At 46.5% G+C, this 20,395-nt stretch overlaps 1 protein-coding gene across 1 annotated transcript in view; it reads left to right on the plus strand.

Moving 5' to 3' along the window:
• Nucleotides 1-714: 714 nt before the first annotated feature.
• LOC142255131 (baculoviral IAP repeat-containing protein 1-like) overlaps nucleotides 715-20,395 on the plus strand; it is a 109,139-nt gene continuing 89,458 nt past the window's right edge. The window contains exons 1-2 of the mRNA XM_075326632.1: nucleotides 715-1,279; nucleotides 17,603-17,702. Coding sequence (XP_075182747.1) covers nucleotides 796-1,279; nucleotides 17,603-17,702 — 584 coding nt within the window. The 5' untranslated portion in view covers nucleotides 715-795. The remainder of the gene's footprint in view (nucleotides 1,280-17,602; nucleotides 17,703-20,395) is intronic.

Here is a 20,395-nt window from a genome sequence, read left to right on the forward strand (position 1 = left end):
AGCAGAGCAGGAGCCAAGGTTCATTAGCATATTGCATCTGATGCTCTCGCATTAATATGAATTTACCAAGAGTCATCTAGTGATCGCTCCTGCCTGAGTGATTCACCAATCAGATAGGCATAGGCAGTATAATCACCAGCAGGCAGTACCTCTACCTTTTATCTATTACATCGCACCTTTGCTGCTCCCGTCCAGCTCGCCACCAATAGAAGGTCATTCAGACTACAGCACAGTGAGTAATTTAGTCCCAGTGTTGTAGTCACAAAATATTTTTACTGTGTTTTGCCTCTTTTTGAGCCTTGTTTCCTCTCTCATCCTTCCTCAGTCACGTGTTGTACACAGAATCTTTACCATTGAGAGTAGTGAATTACATATATGACCAGTGTGGGCCACTAGAGCACTGGCGCTTGAGCTGTGAGGCATATAACCGGTAAGTAATTTTTTTTATACCAACTATGTTAAAGTACCGGATAGTCCCTTTAACCCTAGAACGCATACCTGGGGCCTCGCAGGCCTGCTAGGTCATTTGTTTTCTATGGTAGATTGAATTGCTTGCGCGTTCTAGGGTTAATGCAAGATGATAAACAAAGCTGCCTTTAGAACCATTTTTAGCTGAATGATACTGTAATGATAATAAGGATTTTGATAATCTGGAATAACTATTTAAAATTGCTTTTCACAAAGGCAATGGCATCTGCAAACCCAAATGAAGATGGGAAGGATAACGAAGATCTCATTAATTTGAAAGAATTTGTCGTAAAGAACTTGGAAAATGCATTTTCGAAGGTTTCTAACATGCCTATGAATGTTCCCAAGTATGTTGCTGACGGAAATGCAAAACATGCAGCCATACGTCGACGTCTAGGAACCGGCTACAACGATCAGATGAGATGGGAAGCCAAGAGACTGAAATCTTTTCTGCTTGATGATAAAAGGTTGTCTTGGGCAGCCACGGAGATGGCCAATGCTGGGCTGTATTTTACGGGTGTTGAGCACAGCATACAGTGCTTCTGCTGTGGAATGGTTCTGTTTTGTTCCAGTTTGAAAGTTTCTCCTCATGAACAACATTTATATTTTAACCCCTCTTGTGGATTTATTCAAGGCAAAGATGTTGGCAATGTTTCTAAGTATGAGGTTCGGGTCCAAATTTTGGAGACTGGTCAAGAGTTTTTAAAAACGTACTCTGAAGAGGAGGGCAGATTAAGCTCTTTTACTAGTTGGCCGTTTTATGCAAAGATTGAGCCTGTGCAACTTGTAAGTGCAGGATTTTACTTTACTGGTAAGCACCTAAATACATACATTATAGAATAAGTATCTGGAAGAATGACATACTATGCAAGCCAGGGTAATCTGTTTCTTTGGTTAATCTACTCAACTGCGGGTCCTGGCTGTATCAGGAGCTGAGCCCCCTCCATAAACTGCGGGAGCTGGCTGTATCAGGAGCTGAGCCCCCTCCATAAACTGCGGGTGCTGGCTGTATCAGGAGCTGAGCCCCCTCCATAAACTGCGGGTGCTGGCTGTATCAGGAGCTGAGCCCCCTCCATAAACTGCGGGTGCTGGCTGTATCAGGAGCTGAGCCCCCTCCATAAACTGCGGGTGCTGGCTGTATCAGGAGCTGAGCCCCCTCCATAAACTGTAGGTGCTGGCTGTATCAGGAGCTGAGCCCCCTCCATAAACTGCGGGTGCTGGCTGTATCAGGAGCTAAGCCCCCTCCATAAATTGCAGGTGCTGGCTGTGTCAGGAGCTGAGCCCCCTCCATAAACTGCAGGTGCTGGCTGTGTCAGGAGCTGAGCCCCCTCCATAAACTGTGTGTGCTGGCTGTGTTATGCAGCCAGCACCTACCTCTAACAGCAATAATTAGAACAAGCCTCATGAAGGCCGCTTGGTAAAAAATAATTAATCCAAGGTAAATGGTGTAAAGGAAAATCCACCAATAACAATAATAAAGTGATCAAAATATACCATGCCCCCCAAAATGGTACCAATAATAAAAAACTACAGCCAAAAAAAACCCCAAGCCAATATTCCAGTTTAGTTACAAAGGCTGATCGATTTTGGGTCTCAGACAATGGTAATTTTTACTGCCCCCTGAACACCATAAAAACAAAAATCACAAAAAAAACAATGGTGGAATTGCATTTTTAAAATCTCAAAAACTAGTTTTTTTTTAGAGGTATCTCAAATCAATATCAAATCAGCAAAATACCTATCTACTTTGAATACGAAGAAAAAAATTGTTTAAAAAAAAATTATCAGCTTTATTTGAATATATTAAAAAAAAAAGTCCTTTGACCAGAATAAACATGATACCAACACCGACACATATAGTTAGCAGTAACACATATAAAAGATGACAATAGATAGTCTCAAACCACTTTGTTGAGAATGAATAGAAAGGTTTTGAGTGAATGCCTAACAGCACTTCCACCCTAGATTACATCAATATTTAGGGAAGTGGGTGGAGCTATATTCTGGCCTTAGAGGTGCTTCACACACAGCGAGATCGCTGCTGAGTCACGCTTTTTGTGACGCAGCAGTGACCTCATTAGCGATCTCGCTGTGTGTGACACTGAGCAGCGATCTGGCCCCTGCTGCAAGATCGCTGCTCGTTACACACAGCCCTGGTTCGTTTTCTTCAAAGGCGCTCTCCCGCTGTGACACACAGATCGCTGTGTGTGACAGCGAGAGAGCGACAAATGAAGCGAGCAGGGAGCAGGAACCGGCGTCTGGCAGCTGCGGAGGCTGGTAACTAAGATAAACATCGGGTAACCAAGGTGGTTACCCGATATTTACCTTAGTTACCAGCCTCCACAGCTCTCACGCTGCCTGCTCCGGCTCTCTGCACATGTAGCTGCTGTACACATCGGGTTAATTAACCCGATGTGTACTGTAGCTAGGAGAGCAAGGAGCCAGCGCTCAGTGTGCGCGGCTCCCTGCTCCCTGCACACACAGCTAAGCGGTGTGTGCTGGTAACTAATGTAAACATCGGGTAACCATACCCGATGTTTACCTTAGTTACCAGTGTCCGCAGCTTCCAGACGCCGGCTCCGTGCAAGCGCAGCGTCGCTTGTACGTCGCTGCTGGCTGGGGGCTGTTCACTGGTGAGATCTGCCTGTTTGACAGCTCACCAGCGACCATGTAGCGATGCAGCAGCGATCCTGACCAGGTCAGATCGCTGGTCGGATCGCTGCTGCATCGCTAAAGTGTGAAGGTACCCTTAGTTTACCCCTCAAGACACTATCCCTGCCTATCAATGGAGCACATCCTTAGTTACACGATGCCCCCATTCCTCGGCGGCTCACCCTTAAATGTCCCTTCTCTATCCCTTTAAAGATAATTTGGACGTCTCTACATGTGGTACAGACCACCATTAGGACAGGCACATATAGATTTCACAGATTAATTTGATGAAGACAAGCAAATTCAAAAATTAGGATTTTTTTAGAACTTCTCCAAATCTGTCTCCCAAGTGCCTAGAGACCGTCCGACAGATCTTTCATTCAACAAAGTCCATGTGATTTCATTTCATCTTTACAGGATCTCATCAATTCTTGCCCATCATTCTTTATACTGAGTCCTTGTGATTTTATTTCATCTTTTCAGGAACTCATCATATCTCATCTCGACGCGTTTCACTCCATACAAATGCAAGACGGAGTTCATCAGGAGATTTTTTTCATAGAAGCATGATAGCCTATTATGACAAGATCACAAAGTCAAAAGAAAAATCCATAAGCCATTTAATCCAAAAGCTTAATAATATATAATAAGAAGCTATTTCCCAGCAGGGATCCCCCCTGTCTATACAAAATCAACACATCAGAACATGTTAGACAGCCCATTGTAGCGATAGACCATTTACCTTTAGATGTTAGTGCCTCCAGGAATCAGAGCAGTGTGACACACCATTACTCAGGCACTGGGGTTTAAATAGTGATAAACCCTCCCTTTTTTGTGCACATGACCAATTCCTGGTCATCCTATTGGCCAAAAAGATCTCTACAATCAGGGCTGTCAGTGGGGCTGGTACAACCACTTATCAACTCAATCATTGCATCTACAAAGTCCTAAATACAGACACGGACTCCCACTGGAGCTTTCCATCAGATTTAGCATGGTCATCATGGAATCACTACGAATGCAGTGCCTATACGTAAGCTACTGCCGAACCAGGAAGTCCACGGTGGAACGCACCATGCGTTCCACCTACTGCGCATGCGCTAAAAACTGAATGTTACTGCGCATGCGTCCAGCCTTCTGGCAGCGCTATTAATCCGTTATTTCTGTTCACATCGGGTTTATGAAACAACGGGCAGCCACTAATAGGGCTGTCCATATCCAGAAAGAACGGTAAGGGACGATAATTACATTATTTGCTCTTTCAAATATAATACATTTTTTATTATTAAAACGCTGCATTACCAATAAACTACCACTGGAGGTCCTCAGTGTACACAGGGATCCCCCCTGTCTATACAAAATCAACACATCAGAACATGTTAGACAGCCCATTGTAGCGCTAGACCATTTACCTTTAGCTGTTAGTGCCTCCAGGAATCAGAGCGGTGTGACACCATTACTCAGGCACTGGGGTTTAAATAGTGATAAACCCTCCCTTTGTGCACATGACCAATTCCTGGTCATCCTATTGGCCAAAAAGATCTCTACAATCAGGGCTGTCAGTGGGGCTGGTGCGACCACTTATTAACTCAATCATTGCATCTACAAAGTCCTAAATACAGACACGGACTCCCACTGGAGCTTTCCATCAGATTTAGCATGGTCATCATGAAATCGCTACGAATGCAGCGCCTATACGTAAGCTACTGCCAAACCAGGAAATCCACGGTGGAACGCACCATGCGTTCCACCTACTGCGCATGCGCTAAAAACTGAATGTTACTGCGCATTCGTCCAGCCTTCTGGCAGCGCTGTTAAACTGCTATTTCTGTTTACATCAGGTTTATGAAACAACGGGCAGCCACTAATAGGGCTGTCCATATCCAGAAAGAGCGGTAAGGGACGATAATCACATTATTTGCTCTTTCAGTTTTTTGAATATAATACATTTTTTTATTATAACGCTGCATTACCAATAAACGACCACTAGAGGTCCTCAGTGTACACATTCGATTTTTTTTCTAAATAATGCATTTAATCACCAATACTAGCCAATAATAAACAATTACTCTGTTTAGTTCCAGTTTCAGATACTTGCATTAAATTTATTAAGTGTCTCCATTTATTTCCAGACTCTTGGCTGTTAGGCATTCACTCAAAACCTTTCTATTCATTCTCAACAAAGTGGTTTGAGACTATCTATTGTCATCTTTTATATGTGTTACTGCTAACTATATGTGTCGGTGTTGGTATCATGTTTGTTCTGGTCAAAGGACTTTTTTTTTTAATATATTCAAATAAAGCTGATAATTTTTTTAAACAAATTTTCTTCGTATTCAAAGTAGATAGGTATTTTGCTGACGTGGAATTGCATTTTTCCCACCACACGTGAGTTATGTCTATTGGTTGTAGGGGAGGAAAAAAATTTGAAGTGCAAAAACTAAAAAATGGCCTGGCCATGAAGGGGTTACATTTAAGATGAAATATGTATCATTATTTGTAAATAGTTGTTATTAAGAGAACAACAACAAGTCAGTCTTTATTCACACATCAGTATTTTTGATCAGTATTTTTATGCCAAAAACCAGGAGTGTCTCCAAAACCCAGAACAAGGGTCAATCTTTCAATGATAGTGTTTTTCTGTAAGTTCCACTCCTGGTTTTTACACACAAACACTGATACAAAATACTAACATGTGAATAACCTAAGAGACGTTTTCAAGCGTCACCTTTTTGGATTTTTCTCCAAGTAAGGCCCCACTCACACTTGCGCTATTTTGACTCAAACGGAATCAGTCAGTAATGTAGTACAGTTCATTTAGTTACAGTGGAAGCGCGACACCATGTGGACACAAGCGGGTACTGCATGACACACACACGCGCCATAGTAACGCGCTTCCACTGTAAATAAATGAACTGTACTGCATTAGTGACGGATTCAGTTTGCGTCAAAATAGCGCAAGTGTGAAACTAGCTGTAATACTATTGTATGTACTGAGGATTTCGATTGCGTTAGGGCAATGACAACCAGAGACGAGTTCTTGGTGCAGAGATGTTTATAATATGTAACCAACAATATGTACATAAACGGAACAAAAACACAGTAGAACATAAATACAGGAAATACCTTCCAGGATCGGAACGAAGGGAATTCCCGGGGCCACGCACCGGACCCCCCCAGGGAGACCACCAAGAGCGAACCCCTATACAGGGACTGTCTGGCAATCACCCCAGAAGGCCTAAATGCGCAGCAGCCGGGACACAAAGGGCAATAGGTATAGTCCAAAAAGGTCCGTACGAGATGAGAGTCCAGAGTGGTTACGAACCGGAAGGAACCGGGCAGAAGTGCTGAACAAAGACGGCAGACGGAGTCCGGGCACAGCTTGATGAGACCAGGTGAAGTCCAGAGTCGGTGTCGGTTGTTTTTCAGGAGGATCCAAATGTCAATCAGGAAGGAACCAAGAGCAGCAAAGCAGGAGTACACAGCAAGCAGTATACTCAGGCACTGGACTAAGCTTAGGGGCGGCCTTTTAAACAGATGGACAGGAAGTAGGGCAACAGAACAGCAAACTCCATGTTAACAGAGGGCAAGCTCTTTCAAAAGAGAACTGGAAATCCCGGAACTCTGACAGTACTCCCCCCCCCCCCAGAAACGGCCTCAGGACAGATCAGGGCCTGGCTTGTCCGGGTACCGCCGATGAAACTGAGCAACCTTCCGGGGCGCACGAATGTTACCCACAGGTTCCCAGGAATCGTCCTCGGGGGGAGTACCCCTGCCAACGTACCAGATACTGAAGCCGATGGAGCCGGGAGTCAATAATGTCCTCAACCACGAACTGCTCCTGGCCGTCAACCATCACAGGCGGAGGAGGAGGCACGATACGACCATGAAACGTATTAGGGGAGACAGGTTTGAGCAGAGAAACATGAAAGACCGGGTGTACCTTCAAATGGTGCGGCAACCTCAGCCGACAGGCAACAGGGCTCACGATCCCGGTGATCCTAAACGGACCGATGAATTTCTGCCCCAGCTTCTGCGAAGGAACACCTAATTTCAGATTTTTGGTGGATAACCACACCGAGTCCCCTACCTTATACATGGGTGCCTGTTTCCGGTGAGTGTCTGCCGACTTCTTGTAACGCTCCTGAGCCGAAGCCAAAGAGTCCTTTAAAACCTCCAGATTCTGTCGTAGCTCCGTCACTCTGTCCTCCACCGCTGGCACCGAAACCGCCACCGGTGACCTAGGCAAAACATTCGGATGGTAACCCAAGTTAGCGAAAAAGGGCGTTACCTTAGTGGAGCTGCTCTGAGTGTTGTTATACGAGAACTCCGCCAAAGGAAGCAGCTTCAACCAATCATCCTGCAGATGGCTGACATAACAACGTAGGTACTGCTCCAGGGTTTGATTAGTCCGTTTGGTTTGCCCATTTGTCTGAGGATGGTATGCAGAAGACAGACATCAATACGGAGTGCCGAACAAAACCCCTTCCAAAATTTAGACGTGAACTGCACGCCCCGGTCAGAGATGATCTCATCTGGTACCCCATGCAGTCGAAATACATTCTGGATAACCAAATCCACTGTCTCTGCGGCTGAGGGAAGACCGGTACATGGAATAAAGTGAGCAGCTTTGGTCAACCGATCCACCACCACTAAAATGGTATTGTTACCGCCTGAGACTGGCAACTCCACAATAAAATCCATTGAGATGGATCCCCAAGGGCGAGATGGAACGGGAAACGGTTGAAGGAGTCCCGTAGGAGCCACACGAGGGACCTTGCACCGGGCACAAACCACACATGAGTGGACATAGTCTTTCACATCCTTTAAACAGGTTGGCCACCAGAAAAAACGACTCAGAAATTCCTGCGTCTTCTGTACCCCCCTATGACCTGCCAACACGGAGTCATGGACCAATTTGAGAACCCGAAGTCTTACAGCCTCCGGGACATAAATACGTCGCTCTCTCAACCACACACCATTCCGAAGGACAAGAGTCACATCATTCGGGGGGGGCAGCAAGAAATACGTCACCATCATAGGCCAGCTTGATGTCCTTCCACAAGTCCTGGTCCTGGATTACTCCAACGAAATTGGCATCAGATAACACGGTCTGAGACGGGGTTCCAGGCACGGAGTCCATGGCGTGGATTCTGGACAAGGCATCGGCTTTCCCATTACGTGAACCTGGACGGTATGTGTCAGGTTTCCGGGTTTTCCAGTCCTCTTTTGAAAGAGCTTGCCCTCGGTTAACATGGAGTTTTATGTTCTGTTGCCCTACTTCCTGTCCAGCTGCTTAAAAGGCCACCTCTAAGCCTAGTCCAGTGCCTGAGTATACTGCTTGCTGTGTGCTCCTGCTTTGCTGCTGCTGCTACTTGATTACCTTTGGATCCTCCTGAAAATCTACCGACCGACTCTGGACCATACCCGGTTTCTTCAAACTGTGCCCGGACTCCGTCTGCCGTCTTTGGTCAGCACGTCTGCCCGGTTTCTTCCGGTTCATAACCATTCTGGACTTTCATCCCGTACGGACACTTCTGGACTTTACCGCTTGCCCCTTGTGTCCCGGCTGCGGCGCATTTAGGCCTTCCGGGGTTGATTGCCGGACAGTCCCTGTATAGGGGTTCGTTCTGGTGGTCTCCCTGGGGGAGTCCGGTGCGTGGCCCCGTGAATCCCCTTCGCTCCGTTTCGGAAAGGTATTTTCATGTGTTTGTTATACTGTGTATTTCCGTTGTGTATCTACCGTGGTTACATATCATAAACATCTTGTACCACAAACTCGTCTCTGGCTGTCATTGCCCTAACGCTATCGAAATCCTCAAAACATACAATAGTATTACATTATACTCAGGCCACTAAGAGGATTTCGCTGGGGCAATGACTGAGACACGAGTAGATCAGCTCTTTTCTATGATTAACTCCTTGCAGCAGGAGATGGAGGTGGTGCAGACTAAACTTAGAGATGTGGAGACACAGCTGGGCCATGATCACCAGGTACTGGGTCCGGCTATACAGGATTTGCAAGTCAGAGTGGAGGCTCAGGAAGCCGGCCCCACTACGTCCGTATCAGCTGCCGGTATGCCTAGGTTACCCCCATTCCGTTTCAATGGTGACCGTAGTCAGTTTCGTGGATTTGTGAACCAATGTATACTGTTTTTTGATGTACATGCTGATTATTACCGTTCTGACCGGTCCAAGGTGTTATGTATAATTATGTTATTAACCTCACGAGCACTGGCTTGGGCTAATCCTATGATAGAGAACCGGGACATCCGTTTAAATCACCTGGAGGACTTTCTGACCGCAATGGCGCAGATGTTTGATGATCCGAATCGCCGTGCTACCGCTGAATCGGCTCTCCTTTCCTTACGTCAGGGAAAGCGGTCTGTCGTTGAATACGCCACTGAATTTAAGAGGTTAGTGGTAGACACCGACTGGGGAAACAATGCATTATTGTCTGTTTTCAGAAAGGGTTTGTCCGGTACCATCAAAGACGAGTTAGCCCGTTCCGAATCTCCAGGGGATTTTGAACTGTTTCTCCAGCACTGTGTGCGTATTGATACCCGCTTGACGGAACGTAGACAGGAAAAATGGGCAGCTGTAAACCGTGTGAACAACTTTGCATTTCCTTCCAGAGAACCCGCTCTCAGGACGCCACGGGAGGCCGAGGACGTTCCTATGCAAGTGGACTCTCTGCAAAAGCGAGAGACCAATGAACGTCGCGAACACCGGCTCCGTGAGCGTTTGTGTTTCTATTGCGGTCAATCGGACCATTTCTTGATCGACTGCCCGAAACGTCCGAATCGCCCAAATAAGGTATTGGCAGCCATGGCAGAGTGTGACAACACGGACGCAGAGTCCGATATCTCTGAGGCAAGCGGACACTTGGATGCGGTATTTCCCTTGACTGTAATGTCAACCTCACCGAAGGACTCGGAAGGGAAATATACCCATTGCTCGCTCCCCATTCAGATCCGGTGGGAGGGACAGCTAATACCTACCTCTGCAATGATAGATTCTGGGGCAGGGGGAAATTTTATGGACTCCTCTTTTGCCAGGAAACACGGTATCCGGACTCAGCTAAGATCCTCACCGGTTACCATGGAGACGGTTGACGGATCTCCGTTAATCTCTGGACCAGTTGATCGGGAAACCGTACCGCTAGAATGCGTCATGAAGCCAGGTCAGCAGGAGACCCTTGTTTTCATGTTAATTTCTTCTCCTCATTTTCCGATTATTCTAGGTATTCCGTGGCTACGGTCTACAAATCCGGTCATCGATTGGGAAACTACGGAAATATCCTTCCCACCGCAGAGTATTCCGACCATTAGTCCAACTGTTCCGGTTCCAGTAACACCGAATGCGGAAGGCACTGTACAGGTACCTGTTCTACCCCCGGTGTATAATGACTTTGCGGATATATGCGACAAAAGAAAAGCCGATCGGCTTCCCCCGCATAGACCGTATGATTGCCCCATAGACTTACTCCCAGGGGCGGAGATCCCGTTTGGTCATGTCTACCCGTTGGCGGCACCTGAGCTAGAAGCACTAAAAGAATACATTGATGAAAGTCTAGCTAAGGGATTTATTCGTCAGTCTACCTCACCAGCAGGGGCACCCATCTTTTTCGTGAAAAAGAAAGAGGGGACTCTGAGACCCTGTATTGACTACCGAGAACTGAATAAAATAACTATCCGGAACCGGTATCCGTTACCGTTGATTCCTGAGCTATTGGAGAGGGTCCAACAGGCAAAAATATTCACCAAATTGGATCTCCGTGGGGCATACAATCTACTCCGTATACGTCCCGGAGACGAGTGGAAGACCGCGTTCCGATGTCGGTATGGACATTTTGAGTACCTAGTGATGCCTTTTGGACTTTGTAACGCTCCCGCGACTTTCCAACATCTAGTTAATGATATTTTTAGGGATATCATGGACCAATTCATGGTGATTTATCTGGACGATATCCTAATCTTTTCTGATTCCCTACAGGAACACCAGGAACACGTCAAGACCGTACTTACCCGGCTGAGGGAAAACCACCTGTACATCAAACTGGAGAAATGCGAATTCCATTGCTCACAAATACAATTCTTAGGTTATGTCATCTCTCCTCAGGGACTGAACATGGAGTCTGGCAAGATACAAGCAATTCTAGACTGGCCGGAACCGGGGAACATCAAAGAGGTACAACGCTTTGTCGGTTTTGCCAACTTTTACCGACGTTTTATCCGTAATTTTTCAGAGATCGTTCGTCCCATCACTCTGTTAACCAAGAAAGGACAGAAGTTTGTGTGGTCCGCCCAGGCCCAGGAAGCTTTCCATCGTCTCAAGGTTTGTTTTACCTCAGCGCCTATATTGGTACATCCGAATCCCGCACTTCCCTTTATCGTGGAAGTCGACGCTTCCGACTACGCATTAGGGGCCATCCTTTCTCAAAGGACTGGGGACAAGAGTCTCTTACATCCGTGTGCTTTCTTTTCCCGCCGGTTGTTCCCTGCAGAAAGGAACTATGACATTGCGGACAAGGAATTGTTAGCGATTATTTCCGCTTTCAAGGAATGGAGACACCATTTACAGGGAGCCGCGCAGCAAGTGATAGTACTCACAGATCATCGTAATCTGGAATTTCTTAAGTCTGCCAGGTGCCTGTCTCCACGGCAAGCCCGTTGGAGCCTATTCCTTAACCAGTTCAATTTTGTCGTTACATACCGTCCAGGTTCACGTAATGGGAAAGCCGATGCCTTGTCCCGAATCCACGCCGTGGACTCCGTGCCTGGAACCCCGTCTCAGACCGTGTTATCGGATGCCAATTTCGTTGGAGTAATCCAGGACCAGGACTTGTGGAAGGACATCAAGCTGGCCTCTGATGGTGACGTATTTCTTGCTGCCCCCCCGAATGATGTAACTCTTGTTCTTCGGAATGGTGTGTGGTTGAGAGAGCGACGCATTTATGTCCCGGAGGCCGTAAGACTTCGGGTTCTCAAGTTGGTCCATGACTCCGTGTTGGCTGGTCATAGGGGGGTACAGAAGACGCAGGAATTTCTGAGCCGTTTTTTCTGGTGGCCTACCTGTTTAAAGGATGTAAAGGACTATGTCCACTCATGTGTGGTTTGTGCCCGGTGCAAGGTCCCTCGTGTGGCTCCTACAGGACTCCTCCAACCGTTACCCGTGCCATCTCGCCCTTGGGGGTCTATCTCAATGGATTTTATTGTGGAGTTGCCCGTCTCAGACGGTCACAATACCATTTTAGTGGTGGTGGATCGGTTGACTAAAGCTGCTCACTTTATTCCGTGTGCCGGTCTTCCCTCAGCCGCAGAGACAGTGGATCTGGTTATCCAGAACGTATTCCGATTGCATGGGGTACCAGATGAGATCATCTCTGACCGGGGCGTGCAGTTCACGTCTAGGTTCTGGAAGGGGTTTTGTACGGCACTCCAGATTGATGTCTGTTTGTCTTCTGCATACCATCCTCAGACAAATGGGCAAACCGAACGGACCAATCAAACCCTGGAACAATACCTTCGCTGTTATGTCAGCCATCTGCAGGACGATTGGTTGAAGATGCTTCCGTTGGCGGAGTTCTCGTATAACAACACTCAGAGCAGCTCCACTAAGGTAACTCCCTTCTTTGCTAACTTGGGTTACCATCCGACTATTTTGCCTAGGTCACCGGTTGCGGTCTCAGTGCCTGCGGTGGAGGACAGATTGACAGAGCTACGACAAAATCTGGAGGTTCTGAAGGACACTGTGGCTACAGCTCAGGAGCGTTACAAGAGGTCGGCAGACGGTCACCGGAAACCGGCACCCATGTATAAGGTAGGGGACTCTGTATGGTTGTCCACCAAGAACCTGAGATTGGGTGTCCCTTCGCAGAAGCTGGGACAAAAATTCATCGGTCCGTTCAAGATCACCGGGATCGTGAGCCCTGTGGCCTGTCGGCTGCGGTTACCGCACCATCTAAAGGTACACCCGGTCTTTCATGTTTCTCTCCTCAAATCCGTCTCTCCCAATACGTTTCATGGTCGTGTCGTGCCTCCTCCTCCGCCTGTGATGGTCGACGGCGAGGAGCAGTTCGTGGTTGAGGACATTATTGACTCCCGGCTCCATCGTCGTCGGCTTCAGTATCTGGTACGTTGGCAGGGGTACGCCCCCGAGGACGATTCCTGGGAACCGGTGGGTAACATTCGAGCACCCCGGAAGATCGCTCAGTTTCATCGACGGTACCCGGACAAGCCGGGCCCTGACCCGTCCTGAGGCCGTTTCTGGGGGGGGGAGTAATGTCAGGTTTCCGGGTTTTCCAGTCCTTTTGAAAGAGCTTGCCCTCGGTTAACATGGAGTTTTATGTTCTGTTGCCCTACTTCCTGTCCAGCTGCTTAAAAGGCCGCCTCTAAGCCTAGTCCAGTGCCTGAATATACTGCTTGCTGTGTGCTCCTGCTTTGCTGCTGCTGCTACTTGATTACCTTTGGATCCTCCTGAAAATCTACCGACCGACTCTGGACCATACCCGGTTTCTTCAAACTGTGCCCGGACTCCGTCTGCCGTCTTTGGTCAGCACGTCTGCCCGGTTTCTTCCGGTTCATAACCATTCTGGACTTTCATCCCGTACGGACACTTCTGGACTTTACCGCTTGCCCCTTGTGTCCCGGCTGCAGCGCATTTAGGCCTTCCGGGGTTGATTGCCGGACAGTCCCTGTATAGGGGTTCGCTCTGGTGGTCTCCCTGGGGGAGTCCGGTGCGTGGCCCCGGGAATCCCCATCGCTCCGTTTCGGAAAGGTATTTTCATGTGTTTGTTATACTGTGTATTTCCGTTGTGTATCTACCGTGGTTACATATCATAAACATCTTGTACCACAAACTCGTCTCTGGCTGTCATTGCCCTAACGCTATCGAAATCCTCAAAACATACAATAGTATTACATTATGTAACGATAAAATTGAACTGGTTAAGGAACAAGCTCCAACGGGCTTGCCGTGGAGACAGGCACCTGGCAGATTTAAGGAATTCCAGGTTACGATGGTCTGTGAGAACTATCACTTGCTGCGCTGCTCCCTGTAAGTGGTGTCTCCATTCCTTAAAAGCCGCAATAATCGCCAACAATTCCTTGTCCGCAATGTCATAGTTCCTTTCTGCAGGGGACAACCGGCGAGAAAAGAAAGCACACGGATGCAAGAGACTCTTGTCCCCAGTTCTTTGGGAAAGGATAGCCCCTAATGCATAATCGGAAGCGTCGACTTCCACAATAAAGGGGAGTGCGGGATTCGGGTGTATTAGTATTGGTGCTGAGGTAAAACAAACCTTGAGACGATTGAAAGCTTCCTGGGCCTGGGCGGACCACACAAACTTCTGTCCTTTCTTGGTTAACAGAGTAATTGGACGGACGATCTCTGAAAAGTTACGGATAAAGCGCCTGTAAAAGTTGGCAAAGCCGACAAAGCGTTGTACCTCCTTGATGTTTCCCTGTTCCGGCCAGTCTAGAATTGCTTGTATCTTGCCAGACTCCATGTTCAGTCCCTGAGGAGAGATGACATATCCTAAAAATTGTATTTTTGAGCAATGGAATTCGCACTTCTCCAGTTTAATATACAGGTGGTTATCCCTCAGTCGGGTAAGTATTGTCTTGACGTGCTCCTGGTGTTCCTGTAGGGAATCAGAAAAGATCAAGATATCATCCAGGTAAATTACCATGAATTGGTCCATTATATCCCTAAAAATATCGTTGACTAGGTGTTGGAAAGCCGCAGGAGCGTTACAAAGTCCAAAAGGCATCACTAGATACTCATAATGTCCATACCGACATCTGAACGCTGTCTTCCACTCGTCTCCAACGTATGCGGAGTAGATTATATGCCCCACGGAGATCCAATTTAGTGAGTATCTTTGCCTGTTGGACTCTCTCCAATAGCTCAGGAATCAACGGTAACTGATACCGGTTCCGGATGGTTATCTTATTTAGTTCGCGATAGTCGATACAAGGTCTCAGAGTCCCCTCTTTCTTTTTCACAAAAAAGATGGGTGCCCCTGCTGGTGAGGTAGAAGGGCGAATAAATCCCTTGGCTAGACTTTCATCGATGTAATCCTTTAGTGCTTCTAACTCAGGTGCCGCCAACGGGTAGACATGACCAAACGGGATCTTTGCCCCTGGGAGTAAGTCTATGGGACAATCATACGGTCTATGCGGGGGAAGCCGATCTGCTTTTCTTTTGTCGCATATATCAGCGAAGTCATGATAAACCGGGGGTAGAACAGGTACCTTTACAGTGCCCTCCGCATTCGGTGTTACTGGAACCGGTACAGTTGGACTAATGGTCGGACCACTCTGCGGTGGGAAGGATATTTCTTTAGTCTCCCAATCGATGACTGGATTTGTAGACCGTAGCCACGGAATTCCTAAAATTATCGGAAAATGGGGAGAAGAAATCAACATGAAAACAAGGGTCTCCTGCTGACCTGGCTTCATCACACATGCTAGGGGTACTGTTTCCCGATCAACTGGTCCAGAAACTAATGGAGATCCGTCTACCGTCTCCATGGTAACCGGTGAGGATCTTTGTTGAGTCTGGATACCGTGTTTCCTGGCAAAAGAAGAGTCCATGAAATTTCCCCCTGCCCCAGAGTCTATCATAGCAGATGTAGGAATTAACTGTCCCTCCCACCGTATCTGAATGGGAAGCGAGCAATGGGAGTATTTCCCTTCTGAGTCCTTAGGTGAAGTTGACATTACAGTCAAGGGAAATACCGCATCCAGGTGTCCACTTGCCTCAGAGATATCGGACTCTGCGTCCGTGTTGTCACACTCTGCCATGGCTGCCAATACCTTATTTGGGCGATTTGGACGTCTTGGGCAGTCAATCAGGAAATGGTCCGATTGACCGCAATAGAAACACAAACGCTCACGGAGCTGGTGTTCACGACGTTCGTTGGTCTCGCTTTTGTAGAGAGTCCACTTGCATAGGAACATCCTCGGCCTCCCGTGGCGTCTTGTGAGCGGGTTCTCTGGAAGGAAACGCAAAGTTGGTTACCCGGTTTACAGCTGCCCATTTTTCCTGTCTACGTTCCGTCAAGCGGGTATCGATACGCACACAGTGTTGGAGAAACAGTTCAAAATCCCCTGGAGATTCGGAACGAGCTAGCTCGTCCTTGATGGTACCGGACAAACCTTTTCTGAAAACTGACAATAACGCATTGTTTCCCCAGTCGGTGTCTACCACTAACCTCTTGAACTCAGTGGCGTATTCAACGACAGACCGCTTTCCCTGACGTAAGGAAAGGAGAGCCGATTCAGCGGTAGCACGGCGATTCGGATCATCAAACATTTGCGCCATTGCTGTCAGAAAGTCATCCAGGTGATGTAAACGGATATCACGATTCTCTATCATAGGATTAGCCCAAGCCAGTGCTCGTGAGGTTAACAACATGATTATACATAACACTTTTGACCGGTCAGAACGGTAATAATCAGCATGTACATCAAAAAACAGTATACATTGGTTAACAAATCCACGAAACTGACTACGATCACCACTGAAACGAAATGGGGGTAACCTAGGCATACCGGCAGCTGATACGGACGTAGTGGGGGCAGCTTCTTGAGCCTCCACTCTGGTTTGCAAATCCTGAATAGCCGGACCCAGTACCTGGTGATCATGGCCCAGCTGTACCTCCACATCTCTAAGCTTAGTTTGCACCGCCTCCATCTCCTGCTGCAAGGAGTTAATCATGGAAAAAAGCTGATCTACTCGTGTCTCAGTCATTGCCCCAGCGAAATCCTTTTATGGGCCTGAGTATAATGTAATACTATTGTATGTATTGAGGATTTCAATTGCGTTAGGGCAATGACAACCAGAGACGAGTTCTTGGTGCAGAGATGTTTATAATATGTAACCAACAATATGTACATAAACGGAACAAAAACACAGTAGAACATAAATACAGGAAATACCTTCCAGGATCGGAACGAAGGGAATTCCCGGGGCCACGCACCGGACTCCCCCAGGGAGACCACCAAGAGCAAACCCCTATACAGGGACTGTCTGGCAATCACCCCAGAAGGCCTAAATGCGCAGCAGCCGGGACACAAAGGGCAATAGGTATAGTCCAAAAAGGTCTGTACGAGATGAGAGTCCAGAGTGATTACGAACCGGAAGGAACCGGGCAGAAGTGCTGACCAAAGACGGCAGACGGAGTCCGGGCACAGCTTGATGAGACCAGGTGAAGTCCAGAGTCGGTGTCGGTTGTTTTTCAGGAGGATCCAAATGTCAATCAGGAACCAAGAGCAGCAAAGCAGGAGTACACAGCAAGCAGTATACTCAGGCACTGGACTAAGCTTAGGGGCGGCCTTTTAAACAGATGGACAGGAAGTAGGGCAACAGAACAGCAAACTCCATGTTAACAGAGGGCAAGCTCTTTCAAAAGAGAACTGGAAATGCCGGAACTCTGACACTAGCCTAATTAATGATTTTGTTTCTCACCTTTCAGGTAGAAGAGATATCGTCCGCTGCTTCTCTTGTGATGGCTGCCTTGGACACTGGGAGGGAAATGATGATCCCTGGAAAGAACATGCCAAGTGGTTCCCTGAGTGAGTGACAGTATATACAACATGTAGAGAACAAGTCTGTACGTGTCGTGTATGTTGGTGTATTTTCAGCTAATGGCTTTTAGTCTATAATCATCAAAAAAATTTAACATATGTTCAGCTACATCAAAAGGTAAAGCTAAAAAATATATACATTTTAGAGTGTATATCATGTAATAAAATCATCTACAAAGCCAGAAAATATATAGGATGACATAACTATTAAGTTACAATACAAGTTGAAAATAGGTATAATGGGTAAAATTTAATTATTGAATTAATCATAACGTGAATAGTATGTGCATCACAGATGTTCTTACCTATAACAAGGTGCACAATGCCAAGTGCCATTAACACACAATAACACACACAAGTACAGTACCAATAACCATGCTCTACAACACGCGTTTCGCATATTGCTCCCTCAGGTGGTGAATATGACAGATTTTTTCATGGTATATAACAAAAATATCCACGAACGTTGTAAAATCAATAGTAGTTAATTCATTTCATTATATACTTGTCCCCCTTTTGCAATCCATTTTTGCATCTAGGGTACCATAAACTGGGAAAAAGGTTTTGTAGTGACTTTTCATGCTATATGTAAAGCAATGCATATATAGTGCCTACAAGTAGTATTCAACCCCCTGCAGATTTAGCAGGTTTACACATTCGGAATTAACTTGGCATTGTGACATTTGGACTGTAGATCAGCCTGGAAGTGTGAAATGCACTGCAGCAAAAAAGAATGTTATTTCTTATTTTTTTATTTATTTTTTTTTTAAATTGTGAAAAGTTTATTCAGAGGGTCATTTATTATTCAACCCCTCAAACTACCAGAATTCTGTTTGGTTCCCCTAAAGTATTAAGAAGTATTTCAGGCACAAAGAACAATGAGCTTCACATGTTTGAATTAATTATCTCTTTTTCCAGCCTTTTCTGACTAATTAAGACCCTCCCCAAACTTGTGAACAGCCCTCATACTTTGTCAACATGGGAAAGACAAAGGAGCATTCCAAGGCCATCAGAGACAAGATCGTGGAGGGTCACAAGGCTGGCAAGGGGTACAAAACCCTTTCCAAGGAGTTGGGCCTACCTGTCTCCACTGTTGGGAGCATCATCCGGAAGTGGAAGGCTTATGGAACTACTGTTAGCCTTCCACGGCCTGGACAGCCTTTGAAAGTTTCCACCCGTGCCGAGGCCAGGCTTGTCCGAAGAGTCAAGGCTAACCCAAGGACAACAAGGAAGGAGCTCCGGGAAGATCTCATGGCAGTGGGGACATTGGTTTCAGTCAATACCATAAGTAACGTACTCCACCGCAATGGTCTCCGTTCCAGACGAGCCCGTAAGGTACTTTTACTTTCAAAGCGTCATGTCAAGGCTCGTCTACAGTTTGCTCATGATCACTTGGAGGACTCTGAGACAGACTGGTTCAAGGTTCTCTGGTCTGATGAGACCAAGATCGAGATCTTTGGTGCCAACCACACACGTGACGTTTGGAGACTGGATGGCACTGCATACGACCCCAAGAATACCATCCCTACAGTCAAGCATGGTGGTGGCAGCATCATTCTGTGGGGCTGTTTCTCAGCCAAGGGGCCTGGCCATCTGGTCCGCATCCATGGGAAGATGGATAGCACGGCCTACCTGGAGATTTTGGCCAAGAACCTCCGCTCCTCCATCAAGGATCTTAAGATGGGTCGTCATTTCATCTTCCAACAAGACAACGACCCAAAGCACACAGCCAAGAAAACCAAGGCCTGGTTCAAGAGGGAAAAAATCAAGGTGTTGCAGTGGCCTAGTCAGTCTCCTGACCTTAACCCAATTGAAAACTTGTGGAAGGAGCTCAAGATTAAAGTCCACATGAGACACCCAAAGAACCTAGATAACTTGGAGAAGATCTGCATGGAGGAGTGGGCCAAGATAACTCCAGAGACCTGTGCCGGCCTGATCAGGTGTTATAAAAGATGATTATTAGCTGTAATTGCAAACAAGGGTTATTCCACAAAATATTAAACCTAGGGGTTGAATAATAATTGACCCACACTTTTATGTTGAAAATTTATTAAAATTTAACTGAGCAACATAACTTGTTGGTTTGTAAGATTTATGCATCTGTTAATAAATCCTGCTCTTGTTTGAAGTTTGCAGGCTCTAACTTATTTGCATCTTATCAAACCTCCTAAATCTGCAGGGGGTTGAATACTACTTGTAGGCACTGTATCTCATATTGACATTCATGGTAATACATAACAAATACAAGGACAGAATACAATCAGTGCCAAAGTCGCAGAGCAGCATAGTCAGTATGTAACATGCAATATCCTACAATTCTTTACCCAATATTGATGTCATATTTTGCACATTAGTGTCTTTTCTTCGGATTGGATACCTTGTCCCTGGTGGATACATCTAATAACCCTTGTAGATGAGCCAATAAGTACTCATTTCTGATTATCAGCACGTCTAAGGCTGCGTTCATGTATTTAGGTTTTTGATGCAGTTCTTTAAGCCATGTGTGGGTTAATATGTATACATGAACATCAGACCTGTCAATCACCTGTGGTGCTGGGAGTAGCATGTGGGATGGCTCCAGCCTAATCTGCTCTCTGGCTATGGTCCCCAATTTTCAAAATATAATTTCTTAGAAATGAAGGAGCACTTCAGCCAATAATATAACCTGATGCAATGATGCT

This window comes from Anomaloglossus baeobatrachus, chromosome 1, assembly GCF_048569485.1.
Source record: "Anomaloglossus baeobatrachus isolate aAnoBae1 chromosome 1, aAnoBae1.hap1, whole genome shotgun sequence".
Taxonomy (NCBI): Eukaryota; Metazoa; Chordata; class Amphibia; order Anura; family Aromobatidae; genus Anomaloglossus; species Anomaloglossus baeobatrachus.